Raw genomic sequence first — 21,298 nt, 5'->3', positions numbered from 1 at the left:
AGAAGAGTCTGTTTCTTGAGCTTTGTTTGAAGCTAGTTTCAAAGGGAAAGGATGAAGGCTTGATAAATAACTCTTCTGACAGCGTAACAGATCAAGAACAAAGTGAAAGAGAATCATGTGGCACAGCAGGGAAGTGAACATATTAACAGCCATGTTTGATGAAGGGATTTTAGCAAAGCTAAGAGGTCCAGTTTAGTTCAGATAGAATTAGAAGACCTTTTGTGAAGTCAAGTGAGATGACTTGCTGATGTAGAGAAAAACGGTGTCTTTTTTAAACTTGTATCTTTAAATAGAGATGTGTGTACAGAATGAAGTGAAAGAATCTAGTAAGTATGTATGAACTATTTGTTCAGGGATGGGTGGCAGGGTGGAGAAAAGTCTCTAACAAAAGAGATGTAAGACACTCCTTGCCTCTACCAGCCTGCAGGTCACCCTTGGGCAAGGTGTAGCACCTGCTTAGCACCCCCCCCCCCCACCCCGATCAGGGTCACATGAAGCCATGGGAGCAGGTGGTGGATGGCCGTATGAAGAGCTTGTGTATATCACAAGTCCGGGTTATGCGACCACTGACCACCTCAGAACAGTATTGATAATGGCTGGGGTCGCCCGTCTTGTGAAGAGAATTAGGGTGAAATTGCTGGATTGGGACTAATCAGAAATAGGAAATAGGCTAATAGGAAATAGGTGGGGGAATGAGATTGATGTGTTTGCTCAGGCAGCTAGCAGAGACTCAATGGAATGAAAGGCTACCTATGTCATAAGAGAATAGGTAGATACTCACCCAAAGCTTTGCTTCCTCATGTTCTTACGTGGTTTGTGCATAGAGATATTAAAGAGTGACTGTTCAAACCATAAATACACACAAAATGCGAGATGAACTCAGTGCCTCCAGCTCGGCAGAATCTCTTGTGTTTATTCAATCCATAAATATCATTTCTTTTGTACAGAGTGGTGGTACAAAATATGGCCTATAAAAGCATGACGTTCTGATTGGTGTGATGGTATACTGTATGTACTGACATATAGTGAAAGGCTTTTGTTTGTGCACCATCCAGACAGATTATGTCATCTATAAGTACGTGGAAGTGATAGAAAGATAAAAGAATGTAGGATATAGTGATGCAATTACAGAGAAAGTGCAGTGCATGTCGACAAGGGCCAGGACATGAGAGATCAAAGTAGACTGAGAGTCAAAAGTTAATCTTTTAGTGTATGAGGAGTCCATTCAGGAGTCTGATAACTAGGGTGTATATATATTTATATATAGTTAGGGTGCCTAAGGGTTTGCACAATGCTGCGGTAATTTTACGCATTGCACTGTACTGCTGCTGCAAGTAAAAGCAAATTTCATGATATGTGGGGGGGGGGGGAAACATGAAACATGATTCTGACATAAGACCATAAGATTCAGGAGCAGAAGTAGGCCTTTCAACCCATCGAGTTTTCTTCACAATTCACTCATGGGCTGTTCCAATACTTCCTGTCATCCCCACTGCCCTGCTTTCAGCCCACACCCTCTGATGCCCTGGCTAATCAAGAACCTAGCTATCTCTATCTTAAATGCACCCAATGACTTGGCCTCCACAGCTGCTCGTGGCAACAAATTCCACAGATTTACCACCTTCTGACTTAAATAATTTCTCCGCATCTCAGTTTTAACAGGACGTCCTTCACTCCTGAAGTTGTGCCCTCTTGTCCTAGAATCCCTTGCCATGGGAAATAACCTTCCCATATCTAATCTGTTCAGACCTTTTAACACTCTGAATGTTTCTATTAGATCCCCCCTCATTCTCCTGTTCTCCAGGGAATACAGCCCAAGAGCTGTCAGACGTTCCTCATATGGTAACCCTTTCATTCCTAGAATCATTCTCGTGAACCTTGTCTGAACCTTCTCCAATGTCAGTATATTCTTTCTAAAATAAAGAGCCCAAAAGTGCACACAATACTCCAAGTGTGGCCTCACGAGTGCCTTATAGAGCCTCAACATCACATCTCTGCTCTTATATTCTATACCTCCAGAAATGAATGACAACATTGCATTCGCCTTCTTCAGAGCTGACTCAACTTGAAGGGCATCTTGCACAAGGACTCCTAAGTCCATTTGCGTCTCTGCATTTTGAATTCTCTCCCCATCTAAATAATAGTCAGCCCATTTATTTCTTCCACCAAAGTGCAGGACCGTACACTTTCCAACATTGCATTTCATTTCCCACTTCTTTGCCCACTCCCCTAAAATATCTAAGTCTCTCTGCGGGCTCTCTGTTTCCTCAACCTACCTGCTCCTCCACCTATCTTTGTATCATCGGCAAACTTAGCCAAAAATCCATTAATACCATAGACCAAATCATTGAGAAACATCGTGAAAAGCAGAGGTCCTAACACCAACCCCTGTGGAAATCCACTGGTAACCGGCAGCCAGCCAGACTAGGATCCTTTTATTCCCACTGTCTGTTTTCTGATAACCAGCCAATGCTCCAGCCATGCTAGTAACTTCCCTGTAATTCCATGGGCTCTTATCTTGCTAAGCAGCCTCATGTGCGTCACCTTGTCAAAAGCCTTCTGAAAATCCAAGTACACCATGTGTACAGCATTTCCTTTGTCTACCCCACTTGTAGTTTCCTCAAAGAATTGCAGTAGGTTTGTCAGGCAGGGTTTTTCTTTCAGGAAACCATGCTGGCTTTGGCCTATCTTGACATGTGCCTCCAGGTACCCCGTAATCTCATCCCTAACAATCAATTCCAACAACTTCCCAACCACGGATGTCGACTAACAGGTCTGTAGTTTCCTTTCTGCTGCCTCCACTCTTCTTAAATAGCAAAGTAACATTTGTAATTTTCTGGTCATCCAGTACAATGCCCGAATCTATCGATTCTTGAAAGATCATCGTTAATGTCACTGCAATCTCTCCAGCTACTTCCTTCAGAACCCGAGGGTGCATTCCATCAGGTCCAGGAGATTTATCCACCCTCAGACCATTAAGCTTCCTGACCACATTCTCAGTCGTAATTTTCACTGCACGAACTTCACTTCCCTGACATTCTTGAATGTCTGGTATACTGCAAAAATGGCATGGGTCTCTATTGTAGACTGAGAGTGGGAAGGAGGCAGGGAAAGGGAATCATCGTCAGGAAAAGGGGAAGAGAGAAGGGAGGGATGGGAAGCACCAGAGAGATATTCTATAATGATTAATAAACCAATTGTTTGGAATTAAATGACCTTGCCTGGTGTCTCAGTGCTGAGTATGTCTGCACCCATGCCACCCCACCTCCTGTACTCCTTCTCTACCACCTATTTCACACCCTTCCCGCAGCGCCCACACTTGCCATTCCCAACATCCTTGAGTGGAGCACCAACAGATAGGCTGTGTACAAGAAGGGCCAGAGTAGCCTCTACTTTCTGAGGAGAATGAGGTCTTTTGGAGTATGCAGGCCTCTCCTTCACATGTTCTACCAGTCTGTTGTTGCCAGTACAATCTTCTACGCAGTGGTGTGCTGGGGCAATGATGTCAGCGTGGATGATGCTAACAAGCTCAATAAACTGATAAGAAAGGCCGGCTCTGTTATAGGAGTCAAACTGGACACACTGGAGGCATGTGGTCGAACAAAGGACCCTATGGAAAATACTGGCATTTCTGGACAATTTTTCTCTGCATGCTACTTTGGCTGAACAGAGGAGCACCTTTAGGAATGAACTGAGACAACTGTACTGTTTTAAAGAGCACTATATGAGGCCATTCTTACCGTCAGCCATTAAGTATAATGAGTCAACCTATAGCTGGGAAAGTGATGACCCTTTCCTGTTAGGCTGTTTGAGGTAATTTTTTTTTAATTCCTTCTTACTTCTCTACTAATATTTGTGTATCTGTGCACTTGTAATGCTATTGTAACATGATAATTTCCTTTGGGATCAATAAAGTATCTGTCTATCTATCAATCTATCTAGCAACAAATAGACCTGAATTTATAACATCTCACTTCTAGAAGGCAGTCTTGTCTGCATAATAGTCACCATCTCACAAGCAGGAGTGCCAAACATCTTCCCTAGATGAATGATAACCAAACAGGCCAAGTGTTTGCAGTAGATACCCCAAATTAAGTGACTTTAGAAGGAAGCTAAAGGCATGTTCAGACTGAATTGTGGCAAACTGGCAGTACGAAATAGCCTGTTGCTGCCCTACAGTCTTTTATGTTCTTGTGGAACCTTAGGATTCAGCTGCAAAAGGGCCAGTACATGCACTATTAGAGTGTGGCTATGGGTAGACTGTAGCAGTAGCAACATTAATAGCTGCTAATTCTCTTCAGGGTGCCATTGTCATTCACCTGTTTCCTGATAGACATGATCTTTGATGTAGACTAGAAGCTTCCCCCAAAGTGTGATTTATCTTGAGCCCAGAAGATTTACTGGATCTTAGTGGTGGAATCACCGACAATTAAGGTGTTGCCATCACAGTACGATGGGCTGAACATCATCCTTCCATTCCATAATCATTTCTTGATTCCGTGCACAGTGGTGGGAAAGTTAAGACCCAGTATAATAATAAACCTAGACCAATAAACCTAAATCAATAAACCATTTCTCCCAGTAATATATGTAGGTATAGCAGATACTTTAAAGGTCATTTTATTCAATATCGGCAAATTCAGCAGCTTATGTACGCCTGCTGATAAAGGAAAGGTGAATGATCAGTTGACAGACTCATCTTAATGTAGAGGCATCGGATCCCTAACACTTCCTTAAACAAGAAGACGGACTGGGATTCAACTTACCACTTCATTGTAGCTCTGAACAATATCAGTATGTCTGCCAGCACTGCATACCTAGCTTCAACCAAAGATTCAAATGTACCAGATTGAGATGCTAAAGACACTTCAAGGTGCACCAGTAAAATTCAGAAGTTTTAATCATCTTCATTCTTTGCAGGATTATCGCCTGAACATTTTCCTGCGTCAGCAGTGGAACGACCCTCGGCTGGCTTACAGCGAGTACCCTGATGACTCTCTAGACTTGGACCCATCTATGCTGGATTCAATTTGGAAGCCAGATTTATTCTTTGCCAATGAGAAAGGAGCCAACTTCCATGAGGTGACAACAGACAACAAGTTATTGAGGATTTTTAAAAATGGCATTGTCCTTTATTCAATAAGGTAGGTACGTCAGATCTCTGAATGACATGAGTGATTGAGTTCTTAAATTTGCCATCACAACTACTTTTTCTCAAGATCGCCGATTCAATGTCTCTAAGGGCCTACTAAATATTTATTGATGTTAAACCTCTGCTATGCCAAAATAATCTATAAAAAGGTGATTATATAGGTTTATGTAATATTATTGATGGTATTCCAAAGAACATTGTCAAAAGTAAATTTATGTTTGGGTGAAAACTCATGAACACATTGCGTGCACCTTCCCACAAACCTCAACATCTCCAGAGTTACATGCACAAAATGCCACAGGAATTCAGCAGGTCAGACAGCATCTATGGTTCAACCAACATCTCCAGTCTGGTTCCCGTTCAGAATGCTAACACGCAAGCTGAAATATGAGTACTATTTGTGCATAGAGACATGTAAAATAAGAGCAAAGGTAAACCATTCAGCCACTCTAGCTACTCTGCCCTTTTATAAATTCAAGTCTGATTATATTGTTGCAACTCTACATTCCTATCCAGCCTAGTAACCTGTCATACCCTTGCTTATCTAGAACATATCAGGAGACACAAAAGTCTGCTGGAATCTTGAACAAGGAAATAAACTGTTGTTTTGTATAAGAATTTTTTTTTTAATCATCGTTTTTATCATCACCTGATTCTGATTCTGAAAAAGCGGCAAAATGCAGCTAATACCAAGAAGAGTTTGCAATGGAAAGTTCAAAGCATTGAAAGGAAGTATTTAGAGCATGACAGCAAGGTATTCAGAACTGTTCATTGCCACGCATTTACAGTCATTTCCCTGGGCTTGATTCCCATGCGATAATGCATTAGTGGTTCAGACTGAAAAGTATGAGCTTCCTGCTCTGCACATGTCAACGATGTGGAGCACGTCTATCTGACAACCGTTTGATAACCTTGAAAGCTCAACCAGGCACATTCAAATGTGAGTGACAGGTTACAGAATTCAGCTCTCTCCTCAGAAATCACCAGATCAACCAGCTGAGATGTGATCCTTTAGAACGGGGGAAGAGTTTGCATTATTGAGCTACGGGAAGTATCCAGTAAAAACCCACAGACTACAAGCAAATGCTAAGGACTCCACAGATCTATCCCTGCTCACTTTAAAATAGGTAATTCCTTTCAAAATACAAGACATTTTGTGAACAGATTTGGTAAATTACATTCATTGTTCTAAATGAAGAAGAGCCCAAAATGAGTTCTGAAGTGTCTCAGCCCGAAGCATCGACTGTTTATTCCCATCCATAGATGCTGCTTGACCTGCCCAGTTTCTCCAGCACTTTGTGCGTATTGCCCTAAATGGTTTGATAAATTAATGAAGTAGGGCTATTGGAGGAATATAAATAAGAGGACTAGGCTTTCAAGTAATAAGGAGAGCATACAAACAAGGGCCCTTTGCCCTACCAGGTTTTTCAGCCATTAATCATGCCTTTATATTAATTAATTCTATATTAATTCCTGTTTTTCCCATATTCCCTTCAATTCCTCAGAATGTTCCATTCAGCTACACACCAGGGGCAATCTACAGCAGCCAGTTAACTACCAACTCATGTTTTTTGGATGTGGGAGGAAACTGGAGCACCAAGCAGTGGTTCCAACCTGGGGTCCAAGCACCCCTTGCTTAATGGTATTGGTCCATGAATAAAAATGTTTGGGAACACCTGATCTAGAAGAAATGCTTACGGACATGGGGAGAAGGTGCAAACTCCATGGTGACAGCAGCCAATGTCAGGACTGAACCCAGATCTGTACTCCTGTGAGGCAGTGGTTTTGCCAGCTGTCCCACTATACCGGCCTGCTGTGCCACTGTCCTGTAACTGGATGCAGTATAAGCTGAGGAACAGGGTGATATTCTCCCTTCCCTACATTGCCCGTTTTCCCTGTTGAACAATGGTGGGCAGTTTTGGTGCTGTCCCAGCTCAGCCTATAGTGCCGAACATCCCATCCATTAAATATCAAAAAGGTCCCTGTGGTGACAGATGGCATCAGAGGGCACACATTCCTAGCCACAGAGAGGTCAAGTGCCAACACACACTTCACATTCTGCTTCATTTGCAGACTAAACTCTTCCAAATATAGAAAGGCTAGGAAGAGACTGGTGCTACAATTTTATTCTGCAAGGTTGAGGGTCAAACATGCTTTGCCAGTAGCTGGCTGGCCAATCCTGGCAGCTGACTTCTGGAACATTGGCACTGATCAACATGGCTCTTGAAGAAGAACAAAATGGACCAAAAAAGGCACCAACAATTCAATCTAGTGTATTTAGCTGTGTGTAAATAAGTAATCATTCTTAACAATCAAAGCACAGGCAGGAATAAAAATCCAGCATCATCTTCCTGCCCAAACAGGCAACATAACAACTTACACACAAGGGATTCTACAGATGTTGGAAATCCAGAGTAACACACACAAAATACTGAAGGAAACCAGCAGGTCAGGTAGCATCTATGAAAAGGAAAAAGAGTCATGACTGATGAAGGGTCTCAGCCTAAAATATCGACTCTTTATTCCTTTCCATATATGCTGCCTACCCTGCTGAGTTCCTCCAGCATTTTGTGCATGTTAACACAGAACCTTACTGTTGTCTGAATTATAACCTTCAATTGGACAGCTCAGTCACAAGGAATTATTCCTTACAAGGTCACAGCTGTAGAGGAATATCCCAAGGGTGTTTCTATCAATAGTTCTCATTCCTGAGCCACAGAGGCTGGTCTGTAAGATTTTTTTAGGTGCAAGGGCACTAGCTGACAAATTTCAAAAGCTTAATATATACTTTATTTACTAAGATATTGCGAACTGTATTGCGTGTTCTTTTCATTTAAAGGTCTGCACAACTTCACTGTTAATTAACTGAGTTGTGAATGATGGGTGATTGGTCAAGTCATTGTCAGGTTGACTCCACAGATTTTTTTAAATATAGATTTTAATTGAGTTCCATGTAATTTGCTCTTTACTGTGTTATCCAAATGGAAGGTTATTTTTCAGCCACTTCGAGTGGTCAATCAAATATGTTGTTCCCTGCAGACCCAAGCCCCACTGCTCATAGATTTCAATGAGCTGTCCCCAAAGAACATTCCAGATGAACCTTACACATCACTCCAGCCAAAGTCCAAAAGCCTTCTTCTTTGATAACAGGTCTTGTATATGATGTTCAAACAGTGTAGTAAAAGGAGTTTTCTCCAGATCAAAGCTCTGACGTAATAGGACCAAAAGACTATTATATATAGGAGCAGAATTGGGCTATTTGGGCCATATGCCAATCCATCATGACTGATGTATTATCTCTCTCAATCCCATTCGCCTGGCTTCTCCCTGTAACCTTTGATTATCTTATTAATCCAGAACCTCTGCTTTAAATCTTCTCTCCACAGCCAGCTGTGGCAGTGAACTCTACCGATTCACCATCTGACTGAAGAAATTCCTCCTCATCTCTGTTCTAAAGGGATGTTCTTCAATTCCGAGTTTGTGCTCTCTGATCCTAAATTCTCCCACTATTTGAAACATCCTCTCCACATCCCCTCTATATGGGCCTTTCCATATTTGATAGATCAACCTGATATATTTTAAGGAACCAGAAGGGATCCTGGCTTAACACAAACTGACTCCTCATTAGGTTTCCCATTACATGGGCGTCCCAGATTATAATACCAGCTAAACTTCAAAATTCACATCTATTACCTGACCACGTCTTAAGATATGACAAGCGTTAGTTGGTGACTGTGTTCACTACTCTGTACTGGTTTTTCCACAGAAAATTCCAAATAGCAGTTTCTATCAGTTCTTGATTGTTAGCTAATCAGTACAGACTATTGGAAACTCTGCCATCTTCCATTATAAAGTGGTACCTCCAAAATGTTCATCTACCATTCTGAGTATATATTGAATGTAGTTATTGAGTCATCGAGTCATTTACCAAGGAAATTGGTCCTTCAGTCAAATGTTTCATGCCAACCAAGATTCTCATCTCAACAAGTTCTATTTGTCTAGACTTGGTCTAGACAAGTCTTTAGGAACTATTCATGCACCTGTCCAAGTGTCTCTTAAGTGCTGTCCGAAAGTTTCAACAGGTAGCCCATTCTATATGACCTGAATGAAAAAGCTGCCACTCGGTTTCCTATTAAACTAGAGCAGCACAGAAGAATAGAGTTTACAGTTCAACTGAACCGGGTTCAATTCCCATCGCTGACTGTAAAGAGTTTGTGCATTCTCTCTGTGACCGCGTGGGGTTCCTCCGATTTCCTCCCACAGTCCAAAGATGTATGAGATGGCAGGTTAATTGGTCAGTGTAAATTTTCCCATGAATAGGCTACAGTTAAATCGGGGGTTGCAGGGTAGCAGGGCTCAAAGGGCCAGAAGAGCCTATTCTACACAATATCTCAATAAATAAAACGTTAAATCTCCTCCCTCCCTCTCAACCACCCCCTTGCCCTTTCCCCTTAAGCATATAGTACTGTGCAAAAGTCTTAAGCACATGTAGATAGCTAGGATGTCTAAGACATTTGCACTGTACTGTACTTATCAAAGTGGAGCAGAGAGCGAGTTTGTAAATCTGGCAGGAGCAAAGGATGTTGGGAATGGTGAGGGTGGAACGCTGCAGGAGGGGTGTAGGACAGGTGGCAGAGGCATGCCAGGAGAGAGAGATGGCACAGGTGCAGACATTCCCAGTCCTGAGACACCAGGCAAAGTCATTTGATTTCAAACAATTGATTTTTTGATCACTACAGAACGTCTCTCTGTTGAGTCCCAATCCCTCCTCACTCCCTTACCCTTTTCCCAATTATGATTCCCTTCTCCCCAACTCCTTCCTACTCTCAGTCCACAATAGAGATCCATAACAGAGGTAGGTGTATCATCACTCAGATATGTCATGAAATGTGTTTTTTTTTTGTGGCAGCAGGACAATGCAATACATTAAATTACTACAGCCCTGTGCAAGTCATAGCTGTCTGTGGTAAAAACTTCCACAAATTCACCACCATCTAGCTAAAGAAATTTCTCCACATCTTATTTTAAATGGACACCCCTCTATCCTGAGGCTGTGCCCTCTTGTCCTAGACTCCCCCACCATGGGAAACATCTTTTTCACAACTACTCTGTCTCGGCCTTTCAAAATTCAAAAGGTTTCAATCAAATTCCTCCGCTTCTTTCTAAATGCCAACAAGAACAGGCCCAGAGCCATCAATCATTCCTCATATGATAACCCTGCCATTCCCCGAATCATCCTAATGAACCTCCTGTGAACCTTCTACGATGCCAGCACATCTTTTCTAAAATGAGGAGCCCAAAACTAAGCCCTCAGCGGTGCTTTATAAAACCTTAGCATTACATCTCTGCTCTTGTATTCTAGACCTCTTGAAATGAATGCTAAAATTGCATTTTGCCTTCCTCACCACTGACTCAACCTGCAAGTTAAACTTTAGGGTGTTCTGCACAAGTACTCCCAAGATGCTTTGCATCTGAGATTTTTGGATTTTCTCCCAGTTTAGAAAATAGTCCGCACATTAATTTCTTCTGCCAAAGTACATGGCCATGCATTTTCCAACATTGTATTTCATTTGCCACTTTCGTGCCCATTCTCCTAATCTAAGTACTTCTGCAGCCTTCCTGTTCCCTCAACACTACCTGCCCCTAACCAATCTTCATATCATCTCCAAACTTGGCAGTAAAGCCCATCCATTCCATCATCTAATCATTGATAAAAAGAAACAGTCCCAACACTGACTCCTGCGGAACACCACTGGCAGCCAACCAGAAAAGAATCCTTTCATTCCCACTCGCTGCCTCCTACCATTCAGCCAGTGCTCTAACCATGCATGGAACTTTCCTGTAACAGCATGGGCTCTTAACTTGATAACGTAACATGTATAGCATCTCGACAAAGGCCTCCTGAAAGCCCAAATATCGAGCATCTCTTTTATCTATCCTATGTGTAATCAACTCAAAGAATTACAACAGGCTCATCAGGCAAGATTTTCCTTTAAGGAAACCACACTGACTTTGTCCTATCTTGTCCCGTGTTACCAAGTATTCCATCACCTCATCCTTAACAATTGACTCCACATCCTCCCAACCACTGAGATTAGGCTAACTGGTCTATAATTTCCTTTCTGTTGCCTTCCCACTTTCTTAAAGAGTGGAGTGACATTTGAAATTTTCTGGTCCTCTGGCATCATGCCAGAGCCCAATTATTTTTGAAAGATCATAACTAATGCCTCCACATTCTCTACCCTAGGGTGGAATTCATCTGGTCTGGGTGACATCTGTATCTTTAGGTCTTTCAGCTTTTTGAGCACTTTCTCCCTTGGCACACTCCTAGTGTCTTCCACAGTGAAGACTGATTTAAAATACTCATTTAGTTCATCTGCCATCTCTTTGTTCCCCATTCCCTATCACCCTTCACTTGGCCCTAACACACATGGACCAAAAAAGACACATATGTTTGAATGCTGTTCACGGACTTCAGTTCAGCATTCAACACAATCATCCCTCAGAAACTGATTGGAAAGCTGAGCCTATTGGGCCTGAACACCTCCCTCTGCAACTGGATCCTAGACTTCCTGACTGGGAGACCTCAGTCAGTCCGGATTGGGAGCAGCATCTCCAACACCATCACACTGAGCACGGGGGGCCCCCAGGGCTGTGTGCTCAGTCCACTGCTGTTTACTCTGCTGACCCACAACTGTGCTGCAACACACAGCTCGAAACACATCATTAAGTTCGCCGATGACACGACCGTGGTGGGTCTCATCAGCAAGAACGACGAGTCAGCTTATAGAGAGGAAGTGCAGCAGCTAACGGACTGGTGCAGAGCCAACAACCTGTCTCAGATTGTGAACAAAACAAAAGAGATGGTTGTTGACTTCAGGAGGGCACGGAGCAACCATTCCTCGCTGAACATCAATGGCTCCTCGGTAGAGATTGTTAAGAGCACCAAATTTCTTGGTTCTCATCTGGTGGAGAATCTCACCTAGTCCCTCAACACCAGCTCCATAGCAAAGAAAGCCCAGCAGCGTCTCTACTTTCTGCAAAGGCTGAGGAAGGTCCATCTCCCACACCCCCCCCCCCCCACCATCCTCATCACATTCTACAGGGGTTGTATTGAGAGCGTCCTGAACAGCTGCATCACTGCCTGGTTTGGAAATTGCACCATCTCAGATCGCAAGACCCTGCAGCGGGTAGTGAGGTCAGCTGAGAAGATCATCACAGTCTCTCTTCCTGACATTACAGACACTTACACCACACACTGCATCCACAAAACAGCATTATGAAGGACTCCACGCACCCTTCATACAAACTCTTCTCCCTCCTGCTGTCTGGGAAAAGGTACCGAAGCATTCGGACTCTCACAACCTGACTATGTAACAGTTTCTTCCCCCAAGCTATCAGGCTCCTCAATACCCAGAGCCTGGACTGACACCTTACTGCCCTATTGTCCTGTTTATTATTTATTGTAATGCCTGCACTGTTTTGTGCACTTTATGCAGTCTTGGGTAGGTCTGTAGTCTAGTGTAGTTTATTTTCTATGTTGTTTTTTACGTTGCTCAGTCTAGTTTTTGTACTGTGTCATGTAAAGCATGGTCCTGAAAATACGTTGTCTCATTTTTACTATGTACTGTACAAGCAGTTATGGTCAAAATGACAATAAAAAGTGATGACTTGATTATCATTTCTCTGGCCTCATTTTCTCAGAGTCCTATATCCACTCTCATCTCTCTTTTATTTTTCACACATTTGAAAAACCTTTTATATCCCCTTTGATATTGTTTGCTGGCTTGTTTTCCTATTTCATCTTTTCCCTCCTGATTTTTATTTTAGTTGCTCTCTGTAGGTTTTTAAAAGCTTCCCAATCCACAATCTTCCCATTAATTTTTGCTTTGCTGTATGCCCTCTCTTTGCTTTTTCGCTTTTGCATTAGCTTTGGTTTCCCTTGTCAGCCATGGTTGTATTATTTTGCCATTTGAGTATTTCTTCATTTTTGGAATACGTCTATCCTGTACCTTCCTCTTTTTTCCCAGAAACACACACCATTGTTGCTCTGCTGTCATCCCTGCCAGCAACTCCTTCCAATTTATTATGGCCAACTTCTCTCTCATACCACTGTAATTTCCTTTGCTACTCTGAAATACTGCTACGTCGGACTTTACTTTCTCCCTAGCAAATTTGAAGTTGAACTCAATCACATTGTGATCACTGCTTCCTCCAGGTTCTTTTACTTCAAGCTCCCTAATTGCTTCCAGTTCAATACATGACACCCAATCCAATATAGCTGATACCCTCTAGATTCAACAACAAACTGCTCTAATTTCATAGGAATTCAACAAACTCACTCTCTTGAGATCCATTACTAACCTAATTTTCTCAATTGACCTGCATGTTAAGATCTCCCATGACTATTATAACATTGCCCTTTTGACATGCCTTTTCTATTTCCTGTTGTAATTTGTGGTCCATGTCTCAGCTACTGCTGGGAGGCCTGTTTATAGCTGCCATCAGGTTCCTTTTACCCTTGCAGTTTCTTAGCTCAACGCACATGGATTCAACATCTTCCGATCCTATGTCACATCTTTCTACTGATTAGATGCCATTTTGTACTTGCAGAGCCACACCACCCCCTCTGTCTACCTTCCTATCCCTCCAATATAACATTTAACCTTGGGTATTCAGCTCCCAACTGCAACCATCCTCAGCCACAATTTAGTGATGGTCACAACATCATACTTGTCTATCTGTAATAGTGCAACAAGATCATCCACCTTATTTCTTATACTTCGTGCATTTAGATATAACACTTTGAGTAGTGTATTTGCTACCCCTTTTGACTCTGCATCCCTAATGTACTGATACTCATCTTGCTAGCTGCAATTTTGCCCTATCATCTGCCTGCCCTTCCTGACAGTCTGACTGCACAGAATCTTTGCTTTTTTATTATACATCCTAATCTGAATCACTGCACTCTTGTTCCCAACCCCTGCCAAATTAGTTCAGACACTCCCCAACAGCTTAAACAAACCTGCTCATGAAAATATTAGTCCCCTTCGGGTTCAGGTGCAACCCGTTGCTTTAGACATTTCACCCCTGGGATTTTACATATTTCACTTCTGCTGACCTCTGCTTTCATAAATGTGCAAACCATTCTACTGAACTCATCCCTCAATGCTCACCACACTTAACAATTCCTCCTAATGTTTGAGCACCAAGAAAAATATCTTTGTGCATGATCACAACTTGTTAAAGGATCAAACACTAATACAATATATAACACAAAGCTTTATGGTTTTGGTATTTTATCCCAAGTAGCTAAGGAGAAAATAATTTGTGAATTTTTACAAGCAGACTGGAAGGACCATCTGTGCATCAGTGATGGTTATTAATGATGAACAATGGCCATGAATGTCAAGTAGCAGAGTAACGATGGAATTCATCTCGAAACATTTCATGGTGCAGTGCTCACATTAAGAGTGGGGGAGAAATGCGTGTTGCATCATGAGGACGGTACAGGGAAGAGATTGTTGCCTGCTCTACATTTTAGTTTCCCCTTAAATTTGCCAGGATATTGTGGCAGCTTGCACAATACTATTATGGCTCAGGGCATTCTGGAGTTAGTAGTTCAATTCCGCTGCAATTTTTCAGGAGTGTGAACTGTGTGGTTTTTGTCCGGGCGCTCCGGTTTCCTCCCTCACTCCACTGATGTACCAGTTAGTAGATTAATTGTCCTTTGCAAATTGTCCCATGATTAGGCGGAGTTTAAGTAGGTGGGTTGCTGGGTGGCACAGCCAGAAGGGCCTATTCCGTGCTGTACCTCTAAATCGAGAAAAATCAAATTCAGTGGAACAGGATATGAAAAGAGTAGTATTTGGTGCTCTTCCACACATCTACTGCTGATAATCAAAGACTGAAATCTCCCCAAATAGGTGTATATTTTTTGAGAAAAACGGAAGAAATTCTGCAGACACTCTAAATAATGAGGAACACACACAAAATGCTGGAGAAATTCAGCAGGTCAAGAAAAATCTGTGGAAAGGAATAAAGAATCAATATCTCAGGCTTATGAAGGGTTTTGGCCTGAAACTTTGACTCTATTCATTTCCATAGATGCTGCCTGACCTGCTCAATTCCTCCAGCATTTTGCATGTGTACTTTTCATATGGTTCACTTTCTTACTTCCAATTGGGTTATTGGCCAAAACTAGTCCTCATCTTGTGAAATCACTGAACATGAATAATAATGCTATCCAATATGCCTGATCTAATCTTTCAGATTGACTTTAATTCTTTCCTGTCCAATGGATCTAAAAAATTTCCCGATGGACGTTCAAACCTGCATAATGCAGTTGGAGAGCTGTAAGTAGCCAATTACTTTATCAGTAGTTTTTGAATGCTCTTAGTGCTTGAACAAGCATGCCAGTCTCTAACTTAAAATTCAGAGAACCTTTTTGTTTGTTCGAGTTCTTAACATTTAATATCTGGTATGTATAAATGGTTCGGCAGGTTTAAACATAGCTGGAAAGTCGTGAATAATATAGATGGGTTTCCTCCAGTAAGTTTGTGCTTCTCTCCTGAGGGATTCTGCACTCTTGTCAAGAGCAGGTTCCCAATGTAAGGTTTATGGGCAGCTTGATTGGTATTGGTCCATGGCATAAAAAGGTTTGGAAGCCCCTGATCTACGGTAAGGGCAATACCCAACATTCCATCAATTTACCTGATTTGGCACTTTGAACCAGAACATTATAGGATGTGGGGCCAGAGCACATGCGAGTTGTGAATGTTATTTATTTGTTCAAATAATGCAAATCACATGCTCAGAAACTAAAGGCCATTCAGGTTAATTCAGTGATGGAAAAGCTGTTAGAAACATTGGGTCAATATGGAGTTCATAAACACAAGAGATTCTGCAGATGCTGGAAATCTTGAGGATCACACACAGACACAAAATGCTGGAGGAACTCAAGCAGCATCTACAGAGCTGTCAATATTTTGGGCTGGTACCTTTCATCAGGACTCAAAGCTTGATGAAAGGTATTGACCTGATACAATATCTGCTTATTCCCCTCCATTGATGCTGCCTGACCTGCTGAGCACTTTGTGGGTGTTCCCTAATACAGGGTTAATAGTCACTTGGATTGAAATGTGTTTACTAAAAGCAAACCAGGACACAATTCTTAATGACAAATTATTTTAAGCAATTTGATAACTGCTTTTTGATGAAGGAATGCATAGAATTGATGATGGTAATGCAATAGAAGACAATAGATTGTCTCAGATTGCCCATCGCTCCAACATGACAGATATTCCACCTGATTGAGTGGATAGCTCTTCAATATTCAGATGTTCAAAGTAAATTTATTGTGAAAGTACATTTATGTCACCAAATTCTACAGAAATGTATTTTCTTGTGGGCATTCACAGTAAATACAAAAGAAAACCACAATAGAATAGATAAAAACCTCACAAGATGGATGAACAATTGACATGCAAAAGACAGCAAACTGCAAATTCAAAAAGAAATAAAGCAAACAAAATAATAGTAATAAATAAATAGGCAATAAATATAGAGAACATGAGATGAAGAGTTCTGGAAAGTGAGCCATAGGTCGTGGGAACAGTTCAGTGATGAAGCAAGTGATCCCCTCTGTTTCAAAAGTCCAGTGGTCTAGGGTAATAACTGTTCCTAAACCTGGTGGTGTGAGTCTTAAGGCTACTGTACCTGCTTCCTGATGGCTGCACCAAGAAGGGATCATGGTTTGGATGGTGGAGGTCTTTGATAATGGATGTTGCTTTCCTGCAACAGAACTCTGTGTGGATGTGCTCATTGGTGAGGAGGGCTTTACCCATGATGGACAGGGCTGTATCCACTACTTTTTGTAGGTTTTTCCATTCAAGATATTGGTGATTTTCCTACCTATACTTAGGAACTTACATTGGGCTAGGGTTTAAAAAAGGGTGTTAACCTGTCAAGTCATGGACAATACCTTCAGGTTGAAGTAATTCCTCTGATTTGGGTATGTTCATTGATGGATTCAGCACTCTCCAGCACCAGTGACGCAGGTTGACTTCTGCCACAGTCTATAAAGAATTTGTGCATTGCCTCCATGAATGTACAGGCTTCCTCTGGGTTCCCCAGTTTCCTCCCACAATCCAAAGATGTAAGTAGGTTAATTGGTCACATGGGTATAATTGGGCTGCACCTGCTCTTTGGGCCAGATGGGCCTATTACCGTGCTGTAGCTGGAAATAAATAAGTGAATAAATTCTAAGAATGTTGAGTGTTAAATATCCTAAGGTAAGATGAGATGTGAGACAAAAGGAAATGAATGCAACCAGGACACAGATTAACCATGATCTCACTGAGTACTGTGGAGATAAATGCCTGCAAACACCACCTCACTTCAATTGACTCCATCTGCAGTTCCAACGTCCTCAGTAAAGAAACCAAATAATTGTTCCCCTCTTGCCCTGCTCATTCTCTCTTCTCTCTTCATGCAGAAGTTATGAAAGTTTGTGAGCACAAACCATCAGACCCAAGGACAGTTTGTCCCTCTGTTATCAGACATTTGCATTGACCTGCTGTTGCTAAAAGATGAACTCTTGATCTCTTCAACTTCCAGTCTATTTTTTAAGACCCTTGCCCTTTATTTATCTACCTGCATTGGACTTTCTCTGTAAAGGCTGCACTATGTATATCTTGATTTTTTTTTAACTTCAGTGGATCTACATATGGCATGATCTATCTGGATGGCAAGCAGACAAAAGTTTTTCCACTATATCTGGCAGACATGATAATAACACTAATACCAATGGTTTACTTCCAATGTTCTACAGTCAGTGGCCACTTTATTAGGTACACCTGTACACCTGCTCTTTAATGCAAAATATATAATCAGCCAATTATATTTGCAGCAACTCCATGTGCATGCAGACATGGTCAAGGGGTCCATTTCTTGGTCAGACCAAACATCAGGATGGGGAAGAAATGTGATCTAAATGACTTTGACTGTGGAGTGATTGTTGGTGCCAGATGGGGTGGTTTGAGTATCTCAGAAACTGCTGATTACCTGGGATGTTCACACACAACAGTCTCTAGAGTATATAGATAATGGTGTGAAAATCAACAATCATCCGATGAGTAGCAGTTCTGTAGGTCAAAATGCTCTGTTGATGAGAGAGGTCAGAGGAGAATGGTCAGACTGGTTCAGGCTGACAGGAAGTCCACAGTAACTCATTAAAACAGCATTACAACTCTTCAGAAGAGTATCTCTGAATGCACAGCAAGTTGAACCTTGAAGTGGATAGGCTACAGCAGCAGAAGACCACAGACATACACTCAGTGCCCACTTTTTTAGGTACCTCTTGTACCTAGTATGTCGGCCTGAGTGTATGCTACACTCGTATATACAGATGGGGATTAATTCAAGGGGGGTATGCCTCCCAGCCATTAGTAAATTCGACTAACAGATCAGACATGTATTAGGTTGCTTTATTTAATGTAGTTGTCAGTATTCTCCTGTATTAAGGAGCACAACATCCACATCATTGGAGCTGAGATTAATATTTCATCAACACTACTAAAGTTTTCATGATGTTAGTTCTGTTAATGTGAGGACTTTCTGGCAGGCCTTTGGGTCACAATAATCAAATCTTAACTTTCAGGAACCAGAGGTTATCATTTGGAGCTATTTGTTGACTCAACCCATCAGTGAGTCTGTTGACGATTGGGCAAGGGAGAAATTTTGTCCTTTGTGACCGAGGCCACTCTTACCACACAATGAAAGCCCAGGAAATCATGCTCTCGGTAACTTAAAAATAATAAAATATGACAGGCAGCTCCAGCCTTATTCAAAGCCCTTTTTGTGAGGTTGATTATGGAATTGTAGCCTGTGGTGGGTTAGTGGATGACAGTAAATACTTGGGTGAAAGTGTGAATATTAAACGAAAATGCTGGTGCTCCCAGACCACTGATGCTCCAATGTTCTAATTCTGATCCAGATTCAGAATAGTTTTGTTTTCTGATACACCAGGGTGCAATGAAATTCTTTGTACATGCAAAACCCACAATGTAAACAGAGTACATGGTCACAAGAAAGTCAAAATTGTTTATTGTTATTTCCAGTACACAAGTGTAAAGGAGAACAAAATAATTGTTACTCTGGATCTGATACAGCTTATAAAAAAACATAAATACATAAGATAGCTTACTGGATATACATAGATAAATTGTAAGTCCACAAAGGGATGCTAGGCACAGGTAAGTCTGTACTAAAGGCTAAATCTGACAGGAAATGATAAAGTAGTAGTGGTGGGATGGGATTGTGGGAAGAAGTGTTGATCAGCCAGATGGTTTGGGGCGAGTAGCTGTTTTTGAGTGTGGTGGTCCCGGAGGCTGCGTAGCATCCTCCCTTATGGGAGTGGGACAAACAACCCATGAGCAGGGTGGATGGGATCCTTCGTGTCTAAATTACCTCTACCTGTACATGATCCATATCTCTCTATTACCTGGATATTCACGTATCTATTTTAAATGAGAATATTGAATTTGCTTCCACCACTAACCCTGGTAATTCATTCCAGGCACCCACCACTCTCTGTGTAAAACAAACCTTCCCACATATCTCCTTCAAACGTTTTGCCTATTGCCGTACATTCATGACATATGTATCTATCCTGGGAATGCGATTCGGATTGTCTACCCTATCTCTGCCACTCACAAGTTTATAAATTTATATCAGGTCTCCTCACAGCCTCGGCCTTTCCAGATAAAGCCCAGGTGTTTGTCCAATGTTGAGTCTATGCATCAATAGAGATCATGGGTTGGCAGTGGAATTAGCCACCTCACAAGTTATTCGCCTGCCCTCTCCACAGGCTTCTCCTGCCCTATTTGTGAAGGAGTCTGTGGACACCACATTAGTCTCAGCAATCTCCAGAGGACCCAAAAACCAGAGAGGTTAGCAAATAATCCTCTGTCCCAGTGGAATTCCTCAGAGAAAGAAAAACATCTCATACTTCTCAGAAGCAGTCTGTTCAACAACTGAACTTCTCAACCTTCTTGTGAAGTTTCACGGTGGTTTAGAGACCAACATAAGGTGCACTACCACCGCATTATGAGTTGGAGTGTGGAGCAAAAGGACAGGAAGTACACCCACTGAATCCCCTCTCCAAGTGAAAACTCAAATAATATCAAAAAGTCTAATGCATTTCAGAAAGTCAATTATGCACATAAACATTACAATGGCAGTGATATCCTAACATATTCTATGTTAAACTCTGTCTTTCCCAAACATCTCAATTTAGTAATTAGATGCTCCCTCCTCATACGATTTGTATTTAATCAATAAATGCTGCACCGTTTCTTAACAAGTACACTTCCTACAAATGCCCATATCATATATATTAATTCTGAACAAGGAATAATTCAACCTAGTATGTCCAATATGTAAATATGAGCACCTGCCACCTTCCCACCCATAGATGCTGCCTGACCTGCTGAGTTTCTCCAGCACTTTGTGGGTATTGCTCTAAATTTCCAGCATCTGCAGTACCTTTTATGTCTATGAGTATAATATCTTCCCTCGTGTTATACCCATCTCCCAGCTGAATTTTATATAAATGCCATCCTTTCTTTTCCTTATACCAACTTTGTTGCCACAGTGATCAAATAGACTTTTCAAGTTTAGCTTTCATCTCCCTTTTATGCGAAGCCACCACTACGTTTACTGTACATCCTTAATTTTAAGTGATCGCCTGGCTAGAATGTTTGCCACCTTGTTGCCATCAACCAAAACATGGACAGAGCCCCATGAGAAATGTACACGCAAGGCCAGACCCTGCGGCCTCAACAGATGTTGTCCAATTTTAAAAATAATGTCTGGCCTATAATTTGAAATACCTGTTTGAACAGATGTCAAAACCGAGAAGAAATCAGAGCACAGAAGTACATAATCAGGGCATGCTGCTTTGACCCCTTCCAAGACTAGAGTGATAGTAAACATCTCAGATATGAATACTAATACCTTGCATGATAATCTTTCTGTATTAATCACCTGAAATGTACAAACAGAAACAGAAACACCTGAACGACCCGTTACTGGATCTTTTGAACCAACTGTGTAGATATGTAAGAATCCACAAAATTTGCCATA

At 41.7% G+C, this 21,298-nt stretch overlaps 1 protein-coding gene across 1 annotated transcript in view; it reads left to right on the top strand.

Moving 5' to 3' along the window:
- glra3 (glycine receptor, alpha 3) overlaps positions 1–21,298 on the top strand; it is a 171,775-nt gene that overhangs the window by 70,384 nt on the left and 80,093 nt on the right. Inside the window, exons 3-4 of the mRNA XM_059973820.1 lie at positions 4,921–5,144; positions 15,425–15,507. Of these exons, the coding sequence (XP_059829803.1) occupies positions 4,921–5,144; positions 15,425–15,507 (307 nt within the window). The remainder of the gene's footprint in view (positions 1–4,920; positions 5,145–15,424; positions 15,508–21,298) is intronic.

The sequence above is a fragment of the Hypanus sabinus genome, chromosome 7 (assembly GCF_030144855.1).
Source record: "Hypanus sabinus isolate sHypSab1 chromosome 7, sHypSab1.hap1, whole genome shotgun sequence".
Taxonomy (NCBI): Eukaryota; Metazoa; Chordata; class Chondrichthyes; order Myliobatiformes; family Dasyatidae; genus Hypanus; species Hypanus sabinus.
This window is presented reverse-complemented; position numbering and strand designations above follow the sequence as displayed.